The following is a 20,135-nucleotide window of genomic DNA, read 5'->3' as shown; positions in this document are numbered from 1 at the left end:
AAAGGAAAAGTGTGTTCGGGACAGATGAAAAGAAATAAAGTTTTGTTGCTGAAATCGTGGCAGTTGCTGTCTTTCTACGCCTGGCGGAAGCTGACCCGCTGTGAAGAAGCAGGCTTGTTACCCACTACGAGCCGAGTGAAGAATACGCCAGGGGTCTCCTTACTACGGTGGCCCTGAAGTGCAAAGCACAACAACATTAACTAAGCACAATTACAAATTACGAAAGCACAACAACATTAACGAAAGCACAACAACATTAAAGAAAGCACAACAACATTAACGAAACACAATTACAAATTACGAAAGCACAACAACATTAACGAAAGCACAACAACATTAACGAAAGCACAATTACAAATTACGAAAGCACAACAACATTAACGAAAGCACAACAACATTAACAAACCGGAAAAGGTAGGTCCCAGTGGGAAAACCTGGGAAATCGCTGATTGGACGACGCCACTTTTGGCTTTTGAACCGGAAGTTATGGCGTGCGCTCGGCGGCAAGACAGTCATATCGCTATGTATTGTCCTAACTGCGGGAAAGAGCTGGTTGAGCTGTCACCAAACTTTTGCAGCAACTGTGGCAAGAGGATTCAAGAAATATGTGTCGGAAGTACTCCACAGCCTTCAAGTAAGTTCATAAGCATGAAGAATGGTTTATTTGTCTTATGGATGTAGTAACTTGCTAACATTAGCGGTGTACAGACCGTGTCCGTTCTCATTTAAATGGGCCTTGTAATTTCAAATGCTGAATTAAAAGTGTGCCTAGGTTTCAGTAATACAGCAGCATTTATAGATCAAATATAAATGTCCGTTGCATTCTTGGGCGCTATTTTCCTGGAAAACCTGTGTTGCTCTGGATAGTATGGCATGTCGTTTATAGGACTATGCATCTCTCTGATGTGCGACTTTGTCATTTTTTTCCTTGACTTCAGCACGACAGACTATTCCACCCTGCCCGACTCCAGCCTTCAGCACCTTCCTAGAATATCAACAAAAGAAAAACGAGGAGCGGCAAAAGTATTCTGTAGGGAGAAAGGGGTTAAAGCACAAGGAAAAAATAAAAGTTCGGGTAGGTTCATCATGGCTCCGACTGAAAACAAGCAGCTTTTATCTATGAAGAAAGTTCAGCGGAACAAAGCTATGCAGAATAATTGATAACCAGTAATAGCATATTGTCAATTCATGATCATTCAAAATAGTAAATCAGCTGTTGATTAATAAATTACCAACCGTTATTATGAACTGTTTGTATCCAAATCTGTGGTTTAAAAGTAAGGGTTTCCATCATTGTGCTTTGACTGATATTAGTAAATAATTGGTCCATTTGGTTGTTATTGCAACATGTAACACAAGATTTAAAAACAAAAAGAACAAGTTTGACAATTATTTTTAAACATTGCTCAGTCTTTCACATCTTCTTTCTTTCAGATAAATGTTGGCTTGATGGTCATTCAGAAGGGTGGTCTAAGGCCACAACGTGGAAAAAATATTTCCCTTACAACAGACCCAGACATCTCTGCCACAACTCTGCTTAGTCAGGCTGTTAAAAAAATGAAGGACTTCAACAAAGATATAAAAGATGGGCCTTTCCTTCTTCTGTATCCAGATGGGACAGAGGTTATTAATATCCCTGGGACACAAAGACCTTTTACCCTTGGTGCTTATAAGGCTGAAGTTGGCAAGCCATATCAAAGGATTACTGTTTTCATCTGCTTGAAAAGGGACTTTGAAGAAGGTAAGCTGTGGTGTTTGTGTGTGGAGTTTGGCACACATCGCCTAAACTTCAACAAATATAAATTTTGAAGTTGTGCAAGTAAGCATCACTGGCATAAATCAATCAACTCAATAACAAAGATTAGCTCCTACATGTCAAGTTACTTCCTAGAAACTTGAAAGCCATACACTCTGGGATCTACTGAGTCATGAGTTTTTAGAAATGTTATGTTTATGCATTCGGGTGTAACATTGTTTAACAAATATAGTATTATCACTTAGTAGAAATTAAGTTAGGGTTTTTTTTTCATGTTTTGCAGTTGGAAATTTGTCAGACTTGTCTGACTCTGACCCAGAGATTGTTATTAAAAAATCCTCAGAGTTTGATCTTGCTGATACACTGGTAAGTTCAATTTAAAATGTATTTAGTCTGTCTTTTTTTTGGGTTGTTCGACCATCACAAGCACCATTTACCTTTTACCTCAACTCCATAGAACTATGTAAATGTTTTTATGTGAAATGCATTGTGTGTCTTTACGTCAGCCATGGGAACCTCTGGATGAAAGCAGTCCTTTACAACAAGTGGCAGAAACAGAGTAAGTTATATTTTAAGAACATTTCATAGCATGACATGTGCATGTGTACCAAAAGTATTTTAGCCTTTACTGTATTTGCATACAGTATGTATTAATGACATTTACTTTGATTATTTGTCCTGTATGTGGTTACATGTCCTATAAAGTGCTTGTATTGCTTGTTTATTTTCTGGATGCTTGTTTGTTTTTGAAATGTCAAATATCCAGGCATGGAAATAATTATTAGACCACCCTTGCTTTCTTCAATGTCTTGTTCATTTTACTGTCTGGTACAAGTAAAGGTACATTTGTTTAGGCAAATACAATAACAACAAAAATAGCTCATAAGAGTTTACTTTGAAAACTTATATCTATTAATTTTCTACAAAATCTTTGCGAGAATGACAAAAATCACTTCACTTTAATAGCTATAGTACCATACTGCCAAAAACAGCGCTTTTAGGCATTCCATGTTTTTTTCTGTTTGTTTTAGTCACATGATGCACAGAGGAGTTACAGGGCAATAAAATAAACAGGACATTGAAGAAAACGGGGCAGTCTCATAATGAATTCCATGACTGCATATTTTCATAATACGCAATGATATATGCTTTTCTTTGCCCTCTAAGGGATGATGTTGGGGATCTAGTGCTTTCAAATGAAGTACAACAGGTACTAACTCTTTTATTTTTGAAAGATTTGTTATATTTGTAGCATTTACAGCAATTTTTGGATGTGAGCAGCGTAAAATGCAGAATGTGAACTTTTTTCGACTGACCTTCATCTTGCACCACAATCCACAGATTCTCCTCTCAATCCTTTAAACTGTTAGGATATTAAAATAGTTCTAAATTGGCCAAACATTAATTTTCACTCATTCTCATTTTTGTGTTTTCAGGATATAGATTTGGATAACAGAAAAGATCCAGGCACCCGTGAATGTCTCACTGTCCAGAGCTCCTGTTACAGGTGTGTTGTATCTCCTGTAATTATTACAGGGGATGAGACAAAATGATAATGATTATAAATATATTTACTTTGAATCTTTTATATTTGACTTGTGTCATAAATTAAATGTTTGGTTCTAGAAAGCTGGAACTGCAGGCTTATGTATTTCTTTTTTGTGCACATGATGTGTGCACGTTTTTTGTCTGCAGAAACTACACCAACCTGTTTGAACCCATTCTGATTGACGACGAAGACGATGTTGAAGATCTTACTCATGACAAAGAGAAAGAGCTGCCTACAGAAGAGCCTGTGTTAGTAATTTAGACATTTTGTCTTCAATTAACCAGCATCTGTTCCTGCACATAATTACATTATGCATAGTTTGATAAATCAGTAAAGAAGTACATCCTGTGTTTAAAATATTTTCTTTTTTTTCTAGAAAAACAAATGTGCAGGCACATGAAATTATTGCACATCTGGCACTGGCAATTGACCGCAAGAAGGTCAGCAGGTTCAATATATGTCGGTCAGATGTATGGGATGGAGCTGTTCGCGGATTTCAACGCAGCACGTACTCTGACAGCAATGACATGTTCATCAAGTTTAATGACGATGCTGGCTGCTTTGAAGAAGGGTTGGATACAGGCGGCCCAAGGCGTGAATTCCTTACACTTCTCATGAGCCATCTGAGAAATCGCCCCATCTTCGATGGACCCCCAGAAAACCGTTATCTTGTCTGCAATTCAAGAGGTGAGTCTTTTTAGGTATAGTGAAGTGGTTGTACTACTAAAATCAAAATTTTCAGAAACATCTCATATTTTTATCATAGGCAGATTTAAGTAGTAATAACCACAATAATTCTGTGCTCTGTATAACAGCTGCCAGGGAAGATGAGTATTTTTTAGCAGGAAAGATGATTGCTGTATCCATTGTACACGGGGGACCAGCACCACATTTTCTCTCAAAGAACCTGGTCAACCACATGATAGGGAATCCAAGTTTCAGCGCAACTGTAGAAGATGTGCAAGATGAGGAGATAGGGAAAGTTCTGCAGCAGGTAGGAAATAACCTAGGCTCAGGGAACAGATTTACTGTAGGACAAGTAAAGATTATTTTGACATTCAGATAAAGATTATGGTTGAGCGAATTATTTCTGTTTTTGAAAGGGCATATTTCACCCTCTCTCAACAAATGTGAAGTCACAAATGGAATAATTTTAATCCTGTATTTGTCTTCATTATAAAAAGGTTGTCAAATTTATATCTTGGTAGTTTTCCTTACAATAAACTGCTTGTTCTATAAGGTCCTGGAAGCAGAATCAGAGGAATCTCTGCAAAATGTAATTTTGCAAAACAGTACCATGTTCCAAACTGCTGGATGCCTCAGAAGTGTGAAGACATGTGAGAAGCAAGCTTTTGTGGAGGAGTATCTCAGATGGTACTGAGGGAATTAATTATTGCAGATTTAAGGAATGTAAGGCTTATTGGGGAGCACACTGTGTTTATCTTAAGAAGTTGGAGAGGTGCAGCAAGGAGTAGAGTAGGGGAGGAGTAGAGTGGGGGTCGCATAACTGAGCGAGCAGAGCTGGCCTGAGAGGTAAACATATATCCTTATATGGGTTTTATGGCCCCGAACCATAAAGAACGGGGGCGCGCACAGACAGTCAGATTGCAGGGCGCTTAGGGGAGACAACAGCATGAATGCGGTAAGGGAGAATTAATCTGCAATCTCCAAGCATGCTTGTGTTAAAATCTGCATTATTTTTGACCTTATGTAATATGTGTGGTGATTAATAAATTGTTAAAAATGAAACTGAAAGTCCGATCTCTGCTCTTTCATTACGAACCCGGGAGGGGAAAAGACGGTGTAAGATTAATTTCCCAATAAATTGGGGGCTCGTCCGGGATGAAAGAGGGAGATATGACAGAATTGGATAGGTCTGTTTGACTCGGACGAACCGGGAAAATAACTGATCTGACCCCGCGCGCGAAATATGAAAAGGTAAGGCAGAAACCTGTTTTACCGAATGTCTGCTGATTGAGTATTGTAAAAAAGTGGTCAGATTACGTTTAACTCCCGTGTTTCTAAATTTAAAAAGGACATTAATAATGCAGAATCCCGAGAAATATTGGGTTACTTAACGAATGGTTTTAGTATAGGAAAAAGTGAAATAAGGATTAGAAATAGTTTTGCCTAGCAGGTGGTCGAGCCAGCCGTAATTAGACGTGGTTACGGTCCACGCGGTCGGACCGGTGGGAGACTAGGTGAAATCCCTGGGAAAGTCAGGCAGTCCCGAAGATTAAAATAAGAAATAGTTTTTGCTTAGCGAGTGGTGTTCGCCAGCCGGACCAGACGTGGTTCGGTCTAACGCGATTTGAAAATCGGTTAGCACTAGGTGTTTAATTCCTGGAGAGATTGAAGCGGCTCCGAATAGTAAAAATAAGGGTGAAAGTCCTAGAAGATTATTGATAATCATTCTCAGCATATTAAAATAATAGTGCATTTCGGAATGATTATGAATAAAAAACTCTAGCATATAAAAATAAGGGTGGAAGGCCCGAGGTTTAATTGATAAAAGGACCTCAAGCATCATAAAAAATAAGGGTGGAAGGCCCGAGGTTTAATTGATAAAAGGACCTCAAGCATCATAAAAAATAAACCATTCGAGGGAAAATTGTGAATGCGCGCGACCGTGGTATGAATGCTGGTGCACGAGCATGGAAACAACAGCAAGATCGCAGTGAAAGGGCGATCTTGGCCTGCTGAAAGACGTCTCGGGAGCCAGATGCGTTAAAAAAGAAAAAAGAAAAAAGGAGAAAACGTAGGAGAAGATGTCGAGAGTAAAAGTTTTAATTGTGCAAAGAACAAAGGTGAACTAGAGGACTTGGGCGCGGTCGGCCGCTCAAAACAGGAAGTGAACTCCTCAACAGACAAAGCAAACTGATTCTCAGAGGCGGAAGTCTCTGAGGGTGGGTGCTGAAGGAGGAGTCACAAAGGGGACTCACACACACACACACACACACACACACACACACACTCATCCACAGACATATCCAGCACCGCTGGATGAAAACTCAGAGAAGCAGAGGAATATAAAATAAGCAGTAAAATAAAATAAAGTAAAAATAAAAATAGATAAATAAAATAAAATAGAATAAAATAAACAATATATAAAATAAACAAATAAATAAAATAATAAAGAAAACTTATATTAGAGTAACTGGAAATAAATTAAGGACCAAGAAGGAAAGTAGGATAACATGGAGAAAGAGTGGAAAACGGTCAATGAGCAAATTGAGGAATTGGCAACGGTGGTGAAAAACAGAAAGAGACCATAAGGGACAAAAAGAGTGTTGAAAAACGAGTGAGGGAACAGGTAGGTATAGCCCTCAAAACAGAAGGCATTAGTGGAAGTGAGAGACGCCCCCTGAAGAAGGTGATAAGGGACGAGTTGAACCGTCGCTGTGAGAGAGTAAAAGCAACATGTAGCCCAGAAGAGAAAGAGGGGCTCACGTTCTGGAAAAAAAGGACACGGAGGAAAACATATGAGGATGCTATGGAAAGTTGGAGAAAACTTTATGACATTTACACCTTTTGTATGTGCCTCGACCACCGAATGAAGAGAGAAACTGGAAAGAAAGATTCAAAAGAGATGGGGAATGGAACTCCAGAGCCATCGGCACCACCAGTAGAGGATTTTGACAGCTCTCCTAAGGAAAAGGAGGAGAGAGATGGCAACTCAGGCATCGAAAAAACCGCGACTGGAACGAAAATGGACAGGAAAGGGGGGAGTCCAAGGTGAAAAGGAGATGGAAGATGACCAGTTCCTGTTTGGAGGAGCCCACTTAACAGAGGGAGAGTCTCCGATGGAGCGGAGACGGAGAAAGAAAGGTAAGAAAAAGGAAACAGAGAAACTAAAGGACCCAGAGAGGGAAAGGAGTAAAAGGCAAATCAACCGTCCAGTGGGACCTGAAGTAAAACGTTGCCCACACAAATGCCATTATTAGCTAGAATAAAAGGAGGTCCCCTGCAGTATAAACCCTTTGGTTTAGGTGACATTCAAACATTGGCAGATCAGCTACCTCCCCCACCTGAAGGAGGAGCTAAATTCGGCAAAGCAAGACAAGAAGCGACTGAGTTAAAGAAAAACAGTAAAACAGATCACAAGAACAAATGGTGGTTCACATGGTGAACCCAGAGGAACCGAATTGACTGGATTTGGGTCCGGATTCGGATCCTGCAGGTCATCAGTTACCATTCCCAAAGAGGAACCCACAGCGTGGGTGGGGGGGTTCCGAGGGGGAGACTTTTGAGACCGTTTGGCGGACCAGGGGGACCACCTCGTACATTAGCCTGTTTTCTGTGTGGTCAGATGGATCACTGGGCCAAGAGCTGCCCTAGGAACAGACAAGGACCAGCAAGCCGTGGGAGAGCGTGTGGAAACCCTTCCCCAAACACATGGGCACCACCACAAGGCCCAGGAGGGTGGACAGTGCCTAATACACAGGCCGCACCCGATCATCAGTTTGCACCAGGAGTGCAGTACCAGGCTTCAGGGGGCCAGTACTTCCTGTGGGAGGACACCTGGGGTTTGGATCCAGGACAGTATTGACACACCCCACAGGGAGGCCACGGAGAAGAGGGAACGGCAGAACCACTTCTCCCAGTGATGGTGGCAGACAAGATGATGCCATTTTTGGTTGACACAGGAGCAACCCATTCTACAATAAGACAATTATATGGACTGACAATTACCATACCTGATGGGCAAATAAGGATGTGTGATTATCAGCTCTCCAGCTGGAAACACCAACTATTGATGCAACCCCTGGCCACACAGATACACACTGAAACCAGAAATGCCAACACAGACAGGCATATTGACTTTGTTTTGTAGGTGGGAACCTTGGATCGCTGGATTGGGACCATATGTCTCTCCGCCTGACCCTCCCCATGTCACGTTGTTTTATGACAGAGATGACACAGATTGGTATAAAGATGCTTTTGCCGAGCTGGAGGGTCAACAATGAGAGGTAGCAGTTTCTGATTTTTATGTGGCTCCGGAGGGAGTCGCAGCGGCGGTTATTCTCACCTCTGATCAGCAAAATTGGTATATGATAGCGGAGACATCTGTTCCACATGTCTCGCTAGCATTACATGCAAGGCACGCGGCCAAAGAATTAGGGCCCATGATGAAATGTGCAGGGGGTCTGACAGATTGGGTCCCGACACAGATTCCCGGACTCATGTACTCTCCAAGTACTAAAATGTATCAAATTTATGCGTGTGTAACTAATCAGGCTAACTTGGAACACGTCACGCTCGACCGCGAACATGGCCGAGAACACTCCGATCACGAGCAGGCAGAAGTCATAATTGCCCGGCGACCACGTACTCTGTGGTCAACCAGACCAGCGGATGTGGGACATTGTCAGTGGTTACCTCATATTACATTCCAAGTTCAAAAGGTCCATCCCATTTGGATTCCCCAGTACCCTCACAGACCTGTGGCTGAAGCTGGTATCACGGATACCATTCACATGGACTCTTGAAGATGGGAGTCTTTGAAGTTTCATAGTTCAAATGGAACACCCCAATTCTCCCTGTGGAGAAGGCGGGGACCGGTAAGTACTGAATGGCTCATGATTAAAATTGTGTTAACTCCCACCCTACCGGTGCTAAATCCCTACACCGCTCTTTCATTGCTTCTTCCTATACAAAAATGGCTTTCTTGCATAGACCTGGCAAATGCATTCTTCTGCCTTCCTCTGGCAGAGAGTTGTAGAGACATGTTCTCCTTTACTTTCCAGGGGTGACAACTCCGGTACATATGGTTCCCGCAGGGATTTATTTTGTCACCAGGACTCTACAATCAGACCTTAAAAGAAGCCTTATCGGGCTGCAAATTTCCACCTGACTGTACATTGATTCAGTACGTGGATGACATTCTTATCGCAGCCACAACAGCGGCAGATGGCCTCCAGACCAGCTCTGGCGGTTACATGCCCGCAGCTTTAAGGCTAGTAAAGACAAACTACAGATAGCCCGTCCCACTGTCAAATTTTTGGGGCGCTTCATTAACAGACAGGGAGCCGGCATGTCTCCAAATCACAGGCAGACCATTTTGCAACATCCAAAACCCGCCACAGTGAAACAAATGTTACCATTTTTGGGTCTTGCATCGTTCAGCAGAAGCTATGCACCAGAGTTTGTGAACCTGACCAATCTCCTCTGAGAAATGGTGAGAGAACAGGGCATGAGAAATCTCACAGCCCCATTACAGTGGACAGTTCCAGCAGAAGAGGCATGCACAAAACTGAAACAATCTTTAGTGGGAGCAGCGGATCTGACTCGCCCAGATTACGCGCTTCCCTTTTTTCTTGGATGTTTCTGTACAGGACAACGTGGTCAACGGTGTCCTGTATCAGAAACAAAGGGGGAGAAGGTGTATTTTAATGTATTTAAGTGTGATGCTGGACCCATTAGAAAGAAGGCACCCGGTCTGTACACAACACGCAGCAGGAATAGCAAAACTCATTCAAAAAAACAGCACACATAGTGATGGGACACCAGTTGGTGGTCCTAACAACACACAGCGTAGTAGCATGTGTGAACTCACAGATTTTCACACTGGCTCCGCTGAGACAAGGGAGATTGAGTAAGATCTTGGAGACCCCGAACCTGGTGTTTACACACCAAGGGATCAATGTGGCTGACCAGATCTCAGGTGGGGAACCACATGATTGCCAAGAGAAGGTCTTGGAAGACCTAAAAATCAGACCAGACTTAGTCAGCGAACCGATCGAGGGCGCTGAAAATTGGTACACAGATGGATGTTGCTATAAAGACAAACAGGGAGACCTCCAAGCAGGGTATGCAGTAGTTAGGGAGACAGAGGCAGGTTACCAGGTTGTGAGAGCAGAGAAGTTAACAGAAAGACCATCAGCTCAAAGAGCAGAGCTTCTTGCAATGATCACAGCACTGCAACATGCAAAGGACAGAGAAGTGAACATCTACACCGACTCAGCCTATGTGGCAGGAGCCGTGCATGTGGAACTCAAACAATGGGAAAGAGCGGGATATCGAACGGCCAGTATGACCCCTGTAAACATGCAGAAGAAATGGCGATCTTGGCTCATGTCATTCAGAGACCAACTAGAGTGGCAGTCATAAAATGTAAAGGACATGACAGAGAAGGGAGCAGGGTGGCAAAAGGAAATGAAGAGGCTGATCAGCGAGCCAAAGAAGCAGCAGGATACACCCCTAGACATCAGATGATGCTGAGCCACCCACAGGTAAGTGATTTACTCCCAAGGGTTGACATGGTTATGATCAAAGATTGTCAAAAGAGAGCATCACTACAGGAGAAGACTGTTTGGAAACAACGAGAAGGCACTGAAACTGAAGGTGTGTGGAGAAGACCAGATGGTCGACCTATTCTTCCCCCAGAATTAACATTAGGTTTAATAGGCCGGGACATGTGGGAGCACAACAAATTATGAGAAATTTGAGCCACTGGTGGCACCCCTACCTGGCTGACATGGTAAAGAGATGGGTAAGAGGTTGTGAAATTTGTGGTAAATACAACCCAAAGCCAACTGTGAAACCACACATGGGAGCGTTCCCATTGCAGGTAAGACCAGGGGAAGAGATTGTGATTGATTACACTGACATGATTGACAGAGTTCGAGGGTATCGCTACCTCCTGGTGATGGTCGAATCAATCACAGGATGGCCCGAAGCGTACCCCGCAAAAAATGAAGACAGTAAAACAGTGATCAAATGTCTGATAAATCATTACATACCACAACATGGGTTTCCGAGAAGAGTGAGATCTGACAACGGAAGGCATTTTAAAAACAGAGACCTACAGGCAGTGGAAGCGGCCTTAGGTTTAAAGCACAAATTTGGTACGGTGTATCATCCAGAATCTCAGGGCAAAGTTGAGCGCATGAACCAGAATTTAAAAACTAAATTGGCTAAAATCTGTGCACAGACCAAAATTGATTGGGTCACAGCCCTCCCAGTGGCATTGTTGCAGGTGAGGAGTTCACTAAATAAGATGACAGGGTTTACACCATTTGAACTGTTGACAGGTAGACAGTTCCCAGGCCCCACAGCAGCTATCCCTGGGGAAGGGCAACATATAACCAATTTTCAGTATAAATCATATTTTGATGGACTCAAAGCTTTGTTGTCAGTTTTTGTCTCACAGGTGCACGATGGAGTGACGGGAGGCCAAAAGGGGGACCCACACACAGCAGAGTGGGTTCTTCTGAAGGTCATTAAGAGGAGATGGTCAGAGCCCGGGTGGACAGGACCCCACCAGGTGGTCGAGAGAACGTCGCATGCGTACGCCTATAAAGGAAAGGAGACACCTGGTACCACTGGAGCCAGTGGGCTCCAGCAGAAAAAACAGAAAAAAGGTTCAGTAAATTCAGAGCGCAGTGAAAGGGTCATCTGCTGGCGACCCCAACAAGGCTCTTTCAATCACGGGGCAGAATAATCCCCAGGGAGAGCCTCTGGCTGAGGTAGTCCACCCTCTATGCTTTAAATCAATTCTAACACTGTTATGCATTTATCCTTAACAGATTCAAAGATGGATTGGCAAGTCTTGGTTTCCTCCCTGCACTGCAGCAGCATTCCAGTGTTCTGTCCCCAGTCTTATGCTTCTCCAAGTCTGACTGCTTCAGACTTGGAGACCATGTTCAGACCAGATCTCAGCGCAACAGGAAGCAACAGGCGTCAGAAGGAGGGAAAAACACTGGGCTTTTGGGCAGATTATCTCCTTGATTCAGAAGGTTTGCATGGACAGATTGTGTGTTGTTTAGAATTTATTTATTTTATTTTTTTTAGTTATAATGAAAGGAAAGAAGAAATAAGGTAATTAATTTTCCTCAATGCAAAATCCAACTACAATGTTTACTTTCTTCTTTCAGAAAAAATGACAGCTGTATCTCTGGAAGATCTGTTGATGTTTGCTACAGGTCTGGCAGCACTTCCACCAGCAGGCATAATGCCACCTCCACGCCTCGAGTTTTTAAGTGATTCACCTTTTCCAGTTGCAAACACCTGTGCAAATACACTGAAGCTACTGCTTTTGGAATCATACATTGTTTTTAAGGCAAACATGGACTTTGGGATCCAAAATGCTCCAGGATTCGGCTGTCATTAAATCTAAGGTCAAATGCCAGTTACTGATTCCTGTTCAGTCTAGTTCAGATGCTGTTGGCATACTACCACTGTAAGCAAGTTTTGTAACACATTGAAGCGAAAAGCTACTTTAGTGTTTTGCTAAACATTTTTGGTGTTTTTTGGTTCGCAGAGCTAAATAATTTACAGTATAGGCAAGTTGAAACATGCTGAACACGTTGTTACAGAGTTTTATTCAGAATGTGTCAAGTCTGTCTTCAGGGTTAAGACTGAATACACAGTTCATTTTAAATGTTTTAATCCACCTGTCGTTTTGTATGTTTTGAATAATGTATTACTTTTCATTTTAGCAGAAGGAACAGGAAACAAAAGATCAAAAATTTGGGTTCAGGTAGTTTGTCTAAAACCTGGCTATATCTTTCAGCAATAAATACAGTTCTGTGGCTGATTCCCATTCTTGTGGCTGCTGTAGTCCATTTTGTTGTACAGCCTGTTGTAGGTATTCCTCAATGTTTTGATCACCACACAATTCAGTCGCTTGCCTTGCTTCAGGGAACACATCCAGTTCCCTCTCCTCAACAGCAAATCCACAGTCTCTTGAACCATATCTGCAAAATCAGAATAGAATTAATAATAGAATTGTGAAGCATATTTTCTACATGTACTACAAATAGTTTAATATGTCAGATTTGTTTGCTGGCTACATGGATCTGTATAAGTGAGCACCAGAAAGTGATAGCTCATAAATGAACTGTATTTACTCGTACAATGATTAAAATATATTTCCCAACTTGTGCTATAAGAATACTGCATTAATATGTAATGCAGAAGGTGATTTCTTTCTGTGAAGATGACAATTACCTGTGAGGCAAGAGATAGAGTTCATCTGGAATTCCCCCAGGACATGATGCAAGTCTGCTTGGCCGGATCCTGTGTTTGTTCCAGAGGTCTTTGCATTCATCCAGGTCTTTCTGCAGAACACTGCTGAAGCAGAATCTCAGCAAGCATTGATGTTCATGGCTTCCATTGAAGGTTCCGAAGTCTCTTAGATCTCCAAACAAGTCCATCCAAAACTGAGACCTGGGGATAAATTAAATTCAAAATGGTTCTGTTCTTGTTAATTTCTGCTCATTTTGATATTGTATGATAGAAATGTATGTTAAACAAAAAATTAGTTTCTTTTCCAAGTAGTTTAAAAATGTCGGTGTACCTTCTGTAACCAGACAATGGAAAATACTAATTTTGAAAACAAAACATTTGCTTATGGTAAGTAATTTGGGGATCAAACTCAATATGGCATGATAGTTGGCAAAACAAGAAAATGTTATAAAATCAATACTGGGCAGCTTCCACTGTACATCGCATCTACCAAACACAGATGTACCCACCTTCCTCTTCTGAGAAAAGACCACCATGACTCGATGCGTTGATTCCCTGTTGATGATCCGTAACTGTGGCTTGATGATCCAGCATAATAGTCTGTGTGCGCATGACGGAGGGTACACTGTATTGCTGCCAAAGTCCCATTCTCAGTCCCGAGGTCTGTTCGTAGTCTCATTGGTATCACTCCAAGACTCTTGACACAGTTTATATAATTGAGAGCAATGACAGAAGGATTGTTGTTGGTTGCTCCACAAACAAGCCACATCATTCTTCTTGAAAAACCATCTATACATCCTGAGAGCGCCAAGCCGAATGGCTTCAGTTTGTCGTAACCATCTACATGCCATATGTAATTGGGCCCCATGGAGTGATACGTGCGTCTTGTAAACCTCCTGCGAGTCCTCATGGCGATTCCTTGAGGATTCAGCTGTCTCAACAGTCTCATAACTCCATCACGTTTGACACGTAGCTTGTGTTTTTGTTTGAGAACTTGCCACATAGTCCGATAGCCAAACAACTGCCCTGGTCCTCTCAGCTCTGTCATAATGGCATGTCTCACTTCAGGAAGTGGAGAGTAGTTCCGTCGTCTGTACAGTCCAGCTTCTTTTAAATGCGTCTTCAGTGTACGCATACTAAATGAAACATCGTGGTTAGTCCTGAGCATGTCCAGTATCACCTCGTATGTATGTCCTGACTCAAAATATTCGTGGATAGCGGTAGCTACGTCTGGATTACCAGTAATATTCATTTTATCAACAACCGCGCTAAAGCCATAACTTCCGGTTCAAAAGCCAAAAGTGGCGTCGTCCAATCTGCGATTTCCCAGGTTTTCCCACTGGGACCTACCTTTTCCGGTTTGTTAATGTTGTTGTGCTTTCCTAATTTGTAATTGTGCTTTCGTTAATGTTGTTGTGCTTTCGTTAATGTTGTTGTGCTTTCGTTAATGTTGTTGTGCTTTCGTAATTTGTAATTGTGTTTCGTTAATGTTGTTGTGCTTTCGTAATTTGTAATTGTGTTTCGTTAATGTTGTTGTGCTTTCTTTAATGTTGTTGTGCTTTCGTTAATGTTGTTGTGCTTTCGTAATTTGTAATTGTGCTTAGTTAATGTTGTTGTGCTTTGCACTTCAGGGCCACCGTAGTACGGAGACCCCTGGCGTATTCTTCACTCGGCTCGTAGTGGGTAACAAGCCTGCTTCTTCACAGCGGGTCAGCTTCCGCCAGGCGTAGAAAGACAGCAACTGCCACGATTTCAGCAACAAAACTTTATTTCTTTTCATCTGTCCCGAACACACTTTTCCTTTCCCTCTCCTGCGCTAGCCTGCAACATACAACACAGGGCGGCGCAGAGGACAACTAACACATGGGCGGTCCCTCCAAGCCTACAACATGGCACCTCCCACTTGGAATACATCCCCCACAAGGCTGCAATCCTAAAGGGGAAGGCTCTGCCTGTAACACTACCCCCACTCTGGATGATGATTAAACCCTTAACATCACTCCAGCATGTTATAACATTAATAAGTAAAACAAAAGAGATCCTGAAAAGAAAAACACTCTCCTCCCCACAGTCCATAAACAAGCAATTCTTTGGTGGAGGATAGTCCAGGTTGAAGATGAAGGCACTGAACTTCCCACACGAGTGTAAACATCCTCCACTCTGGAAAGGGATGCAATTAAATGTTAGTTAGTCCTGAGCATGTCCAGTATCACCTCGTATGTATGTCCTGACTCAAAATATTCGTGGATAGCGGTAGCTACGTCTGGATTACCAGTAATATTCATTTTATCAACAACCGCGCTAAAGCCATAACTTCCGGTTCAAAAGCCAAAAGTGGCGTCGTCCAATCTGCGATTTCCCAGGTTTTCCCACTGGGACCTACCTTTTCAGGTTTGTTAATGTTGTTGTGCTTTCCTAATTTGTAATTGTGCTTTCGTTAATGTTGTTGTGCTTTCGTTAATGTTGTTGTGCTTTCGTTAATGTTGTTGTGCTTTCGTAATTTGTAATTGTGCTTAGTTAATGTTGTTGTGCTTTGCACTTCAGGGCCACCGTAGGTAACAGATATGTGTTCTATTCGTTTAGTGTTTCTGACTGTTTTTCTGACTGGGGGGGGGTATTTATTTATTTATGCACTTTTAAAATGACTTTTATTGTTATACTGTATTATTGTGGTAGCAGCTTGTTTTTGAACAAGTTTCCCTGTGGGGACAATAAAGTATATTTGATTGATTGATTGATTGAAATTGAATCCTAAGAGTAATGTAAGAGGCCATGCCTAGGATCAAATGAATTCATGGCTTAGCCATGTAACCTCTTGGTCAAAAACCTGGAGAAAACTAAATACATGGCATGTAAGCACAATAATTTATACATTTATCATCATTTTTTTTAGATAACTAATTGCACAGACACATTCCATAACACAAAATTTTCAAGCCACTCACAATGCAACATTATCAGCTGTTTGAGATCATTAAATTAAATAATATATGACAAAAAAAAGCATCATATTTTTTTTGTACCTTTGCAGGAAAGTCATAGCCCCTCCATAGTGCCATCTAACTCACATTTCACAAGTAACTCATTTACTAGAGAAAGGGCAGATATACTGGAGTTTGACCCCATATGTAACAATATTTTCTGATGAATCATCAGTCTGTGGGCGAGCAGCTCGACTTTTGGCTCTTCTGACGGTGGGTAAGTGAATTTACTAATAAGCATTTGAAAGTTTCCACTGGTTATAAATATATAAATAATCTGTAATTCTTAGATAGCATTTTGACTGATGAGGCTATTGAGGTTACTGTTTCTTTCTCTGACATTATAGGAACCATGGCTTTGCACCGTTTATGTGGAATGTTCGTTTTCCTCTGTGTATGCCTGATTTCATTAACACAACATTGCGATGGAGGAAACATCCTAGTTTTCCCTGTAGATGGCAGCCATTGGGTGAATATGAAAATCCTGCTAGAAGAGCTTCATGCCAAAGGACACAGCCTCACTGTGATCAGGGCCTCCAAGAGCTGGTACATCCCAAAAAAGTCTGATCTTTACACATCCATTACAATTGAAATTGGTGAAGACGGAGACAACTTCTTCGAGGTTTACCTTCAGGAGCATATGAAGGTATGTGATTAAGGATTCACTCTATGTATTCAGGTTTGGTCCAGTGTGGGTCAGGCAGCGGTCAAAGGCGTCATTCTGATCTCCAGTTGCTGAAACTGGATCTTGGGACATGGAATGTCACCTCTCTGGTGGGGAAGGAGCCTGAGCTGCTGTGTGAGGTTGAGAAATACCAGGTAGATAGTTGGGCTCACCTCAATGCACAGCTTAGGTTCTGGAACCAGTCTCCTGGAGAGAGGATGGACTCAGTTCCATTCAGGGCAGTGAGCAGGATTGAGTAGACTTGTACTCTCCTTACATACTGCCTGTTCTTTCTGGTTTCTGTCTGCTGTGTTTTTCTCTTATTCCTTCTTGCTGGAGAGATGATCCAGTGTACTTCTTTTCCTCCACATTACAAAGGCCTTAAAATTCCATCCATCCATCAGTCATTAATTCAAGGTGGTTGTGGCGAGGAATGAGGGGTAACCTGGAGTGTATCCCAGATGTCCCAAAGTAAAAATTCATTTAATGGCAATCCTGTGTTGTGTTGGGAACAAAACACAACTGAATCAAATCAGGCCTCAAACACATTTTCACCATTTTAATATATCATGCATTTAGAGAGCTTATATAAATATATGTTCTTCACAAAAGGCAAAACCATGACAAGAAGCAGATTTTATTACAGCAGCATTATGTTCATTGTTCACGTGTGGCTTTATCAGCCTGTTGTTTAAAATGCAAACAATTTAGCAAGTTATGGCATGAAATGTAAAACACACTGTTACATTTACATGATCTGTATCACAGTCATACTTATAGTTTTCATGAATACTGAGTCATGAATATCAGAATCATAAAACAGCATTATCTCAAAGGAGGTAATAAAAGAAGTGCTGAAGCAACTTTTCTTACTATGGCTGCCATGCAGATGCTTCCATGTCACTTCACTTAGGAACCTTCCTAAGTGAAACTGACTATTCGACTGCACCCCATGTCTCTTGGCTGGCTCTGGAATGACTCGGTGTCCCACCAGAACACCTGGAGGAAGCATGTGGGGAGAGGGAGGTCTGGGCATATCAGTTTAGACTGCCTCATAACTTGGAGCCTAATAAATAGCAGAAAATGGATCAATGTATTTATGTATGAGATAATCCCTTTTTAAACACATTTTTCTTCTCACATTTTTTTAGGCACAGAGAGAAGGGGCTTCACTGATGACTTTCTTCAAACTCACCAAGGATTTTCTTTCTATGATTTCTCAGGCTCATTCACTGTGGTCTGAGGTTGCCACAAATATTTTTGATGATCAAAATATGATCAAAAGACTAATAGATTCCCAGTATGACCTTGTCCTCACGGATCCAGCCATGGCACCAGGGGTTGTGCTAGCCAAATATCTCAAACTCCCCTTGGTGCTCAATGTACGCTGGATCACCAGTGGAGAAGGCCACTTTGTGTTAGCCCCCTCACCACTCTCTTACATCCCAGTACCAGGATCTGGCTTAACAGACAAAATGAGTTTCATCCAGAGGATCAAGAACATATTTTTCTATAGCATTGTTTTGTTCCAGCAGAAATTCTTGGTGGGGCCAGTCTATGATGCCATCTGTGATAAGTATATTGATGGTGGATGTGACATCATCTCACTTCTTCAGGAAGCAGACATTTGGCTCTTCAGGTCAGATTTTGTGTTTGAGTTCTCTCGGCCCACTATGCCAAATGTTGTCTACATAGGAGGATTCCAGTGCAAACCAGCTCAGCCTCTGCCAGCGGAGCTGGAGGAGTTTGTTCAGAGTGCTGGGCAGCATGGAGTGATTATCATGACTCTGGGAACTTTAGTTAATGCTTTGCCCGAAGAGGTTACAGATGAAATTGCCAGCGTCTTTGCCAAGATGCCTCAGAAGGTAACAGATCCTCTATAATTCACAATTTTAAAGTAGAATTTTGTTCTGTTTGTTCTGTACAGATTTACTGTATCTGTAATATTAATTTTCCATCAGCTCAGCTGTTTGTAATATCATATATATATATATATATATATATATATATATATATATATATAAAATTGACTGTTCTTTTTTTTGGTCTTCTAACCAGGTGATATGGAGGCACAAAGGAAAGCGTCCCTCTACCTTGGGACACAACACTCTAGTAGTGGACTGGATGCCACAGAAAGACCTTCTGGGTCACCCACAGACCAAAGTCTTTGTAGCTCATGGAGGAACTAATGGTGTCCAGGAGGCCATTTACTATGGTGTCCCTGTGCTCGGCATACCCTTGTTCTTTGACCAGTATGACAACCTTCTGCGTTTGCAGGAGAGAGGAGCTGGACAGATCATTCAGCTAGCTGATGTTAATGGTCACAATTTTGAGAAAGCTCTTCACAAATTGCTCCATCAAGAGAGCTACAGGCAGAACATGCAAAGACTGTCACATTTGCACAGAGATCAGCCAATAACACCCATGGAGCAGGCCGTCTTCTGGGTAGAATATGTGATGCGCCACAAAGGGGCTCCTCACCTGCGTACAGAGGCTTACAAGATGCCCTGGTACTCATACTACAGTTTAGATGTTCTTCTTCTATTGCTGTCTGTAGTCAGTGCTCTGCTCCTCTCTATTTTTGCTATTTTTAGATGTTTGTGTTGCCAAAGAAGAAGAAAGATAAAAACCAAACAAAGCTAATTAAAGCCATACTTTATTAGAAATAATTCTCTAAAGCATTGCATTTATACCAAAACATATATACATGTATGTATTCGACTCTTTACTTTTTCAACTGTCAAGTATATAATTAGTGATTAAATACATATCTTTAGTCATATTGATGACAGTTATCAAGTTCCTGTGATTTTTTATGTTGATTGTGATATGTCAAAACATATCAGATATGTCACACACACATATGAATGACTGGTAGATACTAACTATTTTGTCTTGTTATGTGCGAGCTATAAACAAACATCATTATCGGTATTATTGAAAAATAGTTACGATGTTTTTAATAAGACCTAATGTCTAGAAATGTGTTTGGTAAGGAGATAGAAACACCTCAATGTAACGTCTAGTCTATGGAAAGTAGCAAAAGATAGCTTTGCTGCATCCTTTGAGACCTCTGTATTGCATTACATTGTGAGAATCTGCAAAGTTAATCACAAACCAAGAACATATGTACTTCATTCTACCAGGATGCCATAAGCCATTTTCTGTGGAAGACTTGAAGAGCCAGCATGACCTGTTTGTTATTCTTTGTATTTA

At 41.6% G+C, this 20,135-nt stretch overlaps 4 protein-coding genes across 6 annotated transcripts; 3 read left to right on the top strand and 1 right to left on the bottom strand.

The window, feature by feature from the left end:
• Nucleotides 1-372: 372 nt before the first annotated feature.
• LOC115791459 (uncharacterized) lies at nt 373-4,686 on the top strand. The gene is made up of 11 exons (XM_030745546.1): nt 373-634; nt 939-1,075; nt 1,435-1,741; nt 2,040-2,122; nt 2,263-2,315; nt 2,924-2,966; nt 3,193-3,263; nt 3,452-3,553; nt 3,682-3,992; nt 4,121-4,299; nt 4,546-4,686. The coding sequence occupies exons 1-11, from the start codon at nt 487-489 to the stop codon at nt 4,684-4,686; spliced, it is 1,575 nt and encodes a 524-aa protein (XP_030601406.1). The 5' UTR covers nt 373-486.
• A 6,032-nt stretch (nt 4,687-10,718) lies between these two features.
• Nucleotides 10,719-13,185, top strand: LOC115791693 (uncharacterized protein K02A2.6-like). Its single transcript, XM_030745895.1, has 2 exons — nt 10,719-12,043; nt 12,182-13,185. Exon 1 carries the CDS (start codon nt 10,741-10,743, stop codon nt 11,746-11,748), a length of 1,008 nt encoding a protein of 335 aa, XP_030601755.1. The 5' UTR covers nt 10,719-10,740; the 3' UTR covers nt 11,749-12,043; nt 12,182-13,185.
• LOC115791692 (uncharacterized) lies at nt 12,779-15,614 on the bottom strand. 2 transcript variants are annotated; one of them, XM_030745894.1, is made up of 4 exons: nt 15,476-15,614; nt 13,784-14,442; nt 13,257-13,475; nt 12,779-13,003 (listed from the first exon to the last, which is right to left on the bottom strand). In XM_030745894.1, the coding sequence occupies exons 1-4, from the start codon at nt 15,557-15,559 to the stop codon at nt 12,796-12,798; spliced, it is 1,170 nt and encodes a 389-aa protein (XP_030601754.1). In that variant the 5' UTR covers nt 15,560-15,614; the 3' UTR covers nt 12,779-12,795. The 2 variants fall into 2 exon arrangements, with proteins under 2 accessions (XP_030601754.1, XP_030601753.1); XM_030745893.1 differs by lacking the exon at nt 15,476-15,614 and having other exon boundaries at nt 13,784-14,585.
• An 816-nt stretch (nt 15,615-16,430) lies between these two features.
• ugt5d1 (UDP glucuronosyltransferase 5 family, polypeptide D1) lies at nt 16,431-19,607 on the top strand. Of its 2 annotated transcripts, none has more exons than XM_030745891.1 (4): nt 16,431-16,472; nt 16,603-16,901; nt 18,071-18,784; nt 18,978-19,607. In XM_030745891.1, the coding sequence occupies exons 2-4, from the start codon at nt 16,608-16,610 to the stop codon at nt 19,560-19,562; spliced, it is 1,593 nt and encodes a 530-aa protein (XP_030601751.1). In that variant the 5' UTR covers nt 16,431-16,472; nt 16,603-16,607; the 3' UTR covers nt 19,563-19,607. The 2 variants fall into 2 exon arrangements, with proteins under 2 accessions (XP_030601751.1, XP_030601752.1); XM_030745892.1 differs by having other exon boundaries at nt 16,438-16,468.
• The last annotated feature ends 528 nt before the right edge of the window (nt 19,608-20,135 follow it).

Source organism: Archocentrus centrarchus, chromosome 14 (genome assembly GCF_007364275.1).
Source record: "Archocentrus centrarchus isolate MPI-CPG fArcCen1 chromosome 14, fArcCen1, whole genome shotgun sequence".
Lineage (NCBI taxonomy): Eukaryota > Metazoa > Chordata > Actinopteri > Cichliformes > Cichlidae > Archocentrus > Archocentrus centrarchus.
Note: the sequence above shows the minus strand (reverse complement) of the source record. Positions and strands in the feature narration are given on the sequence as shown.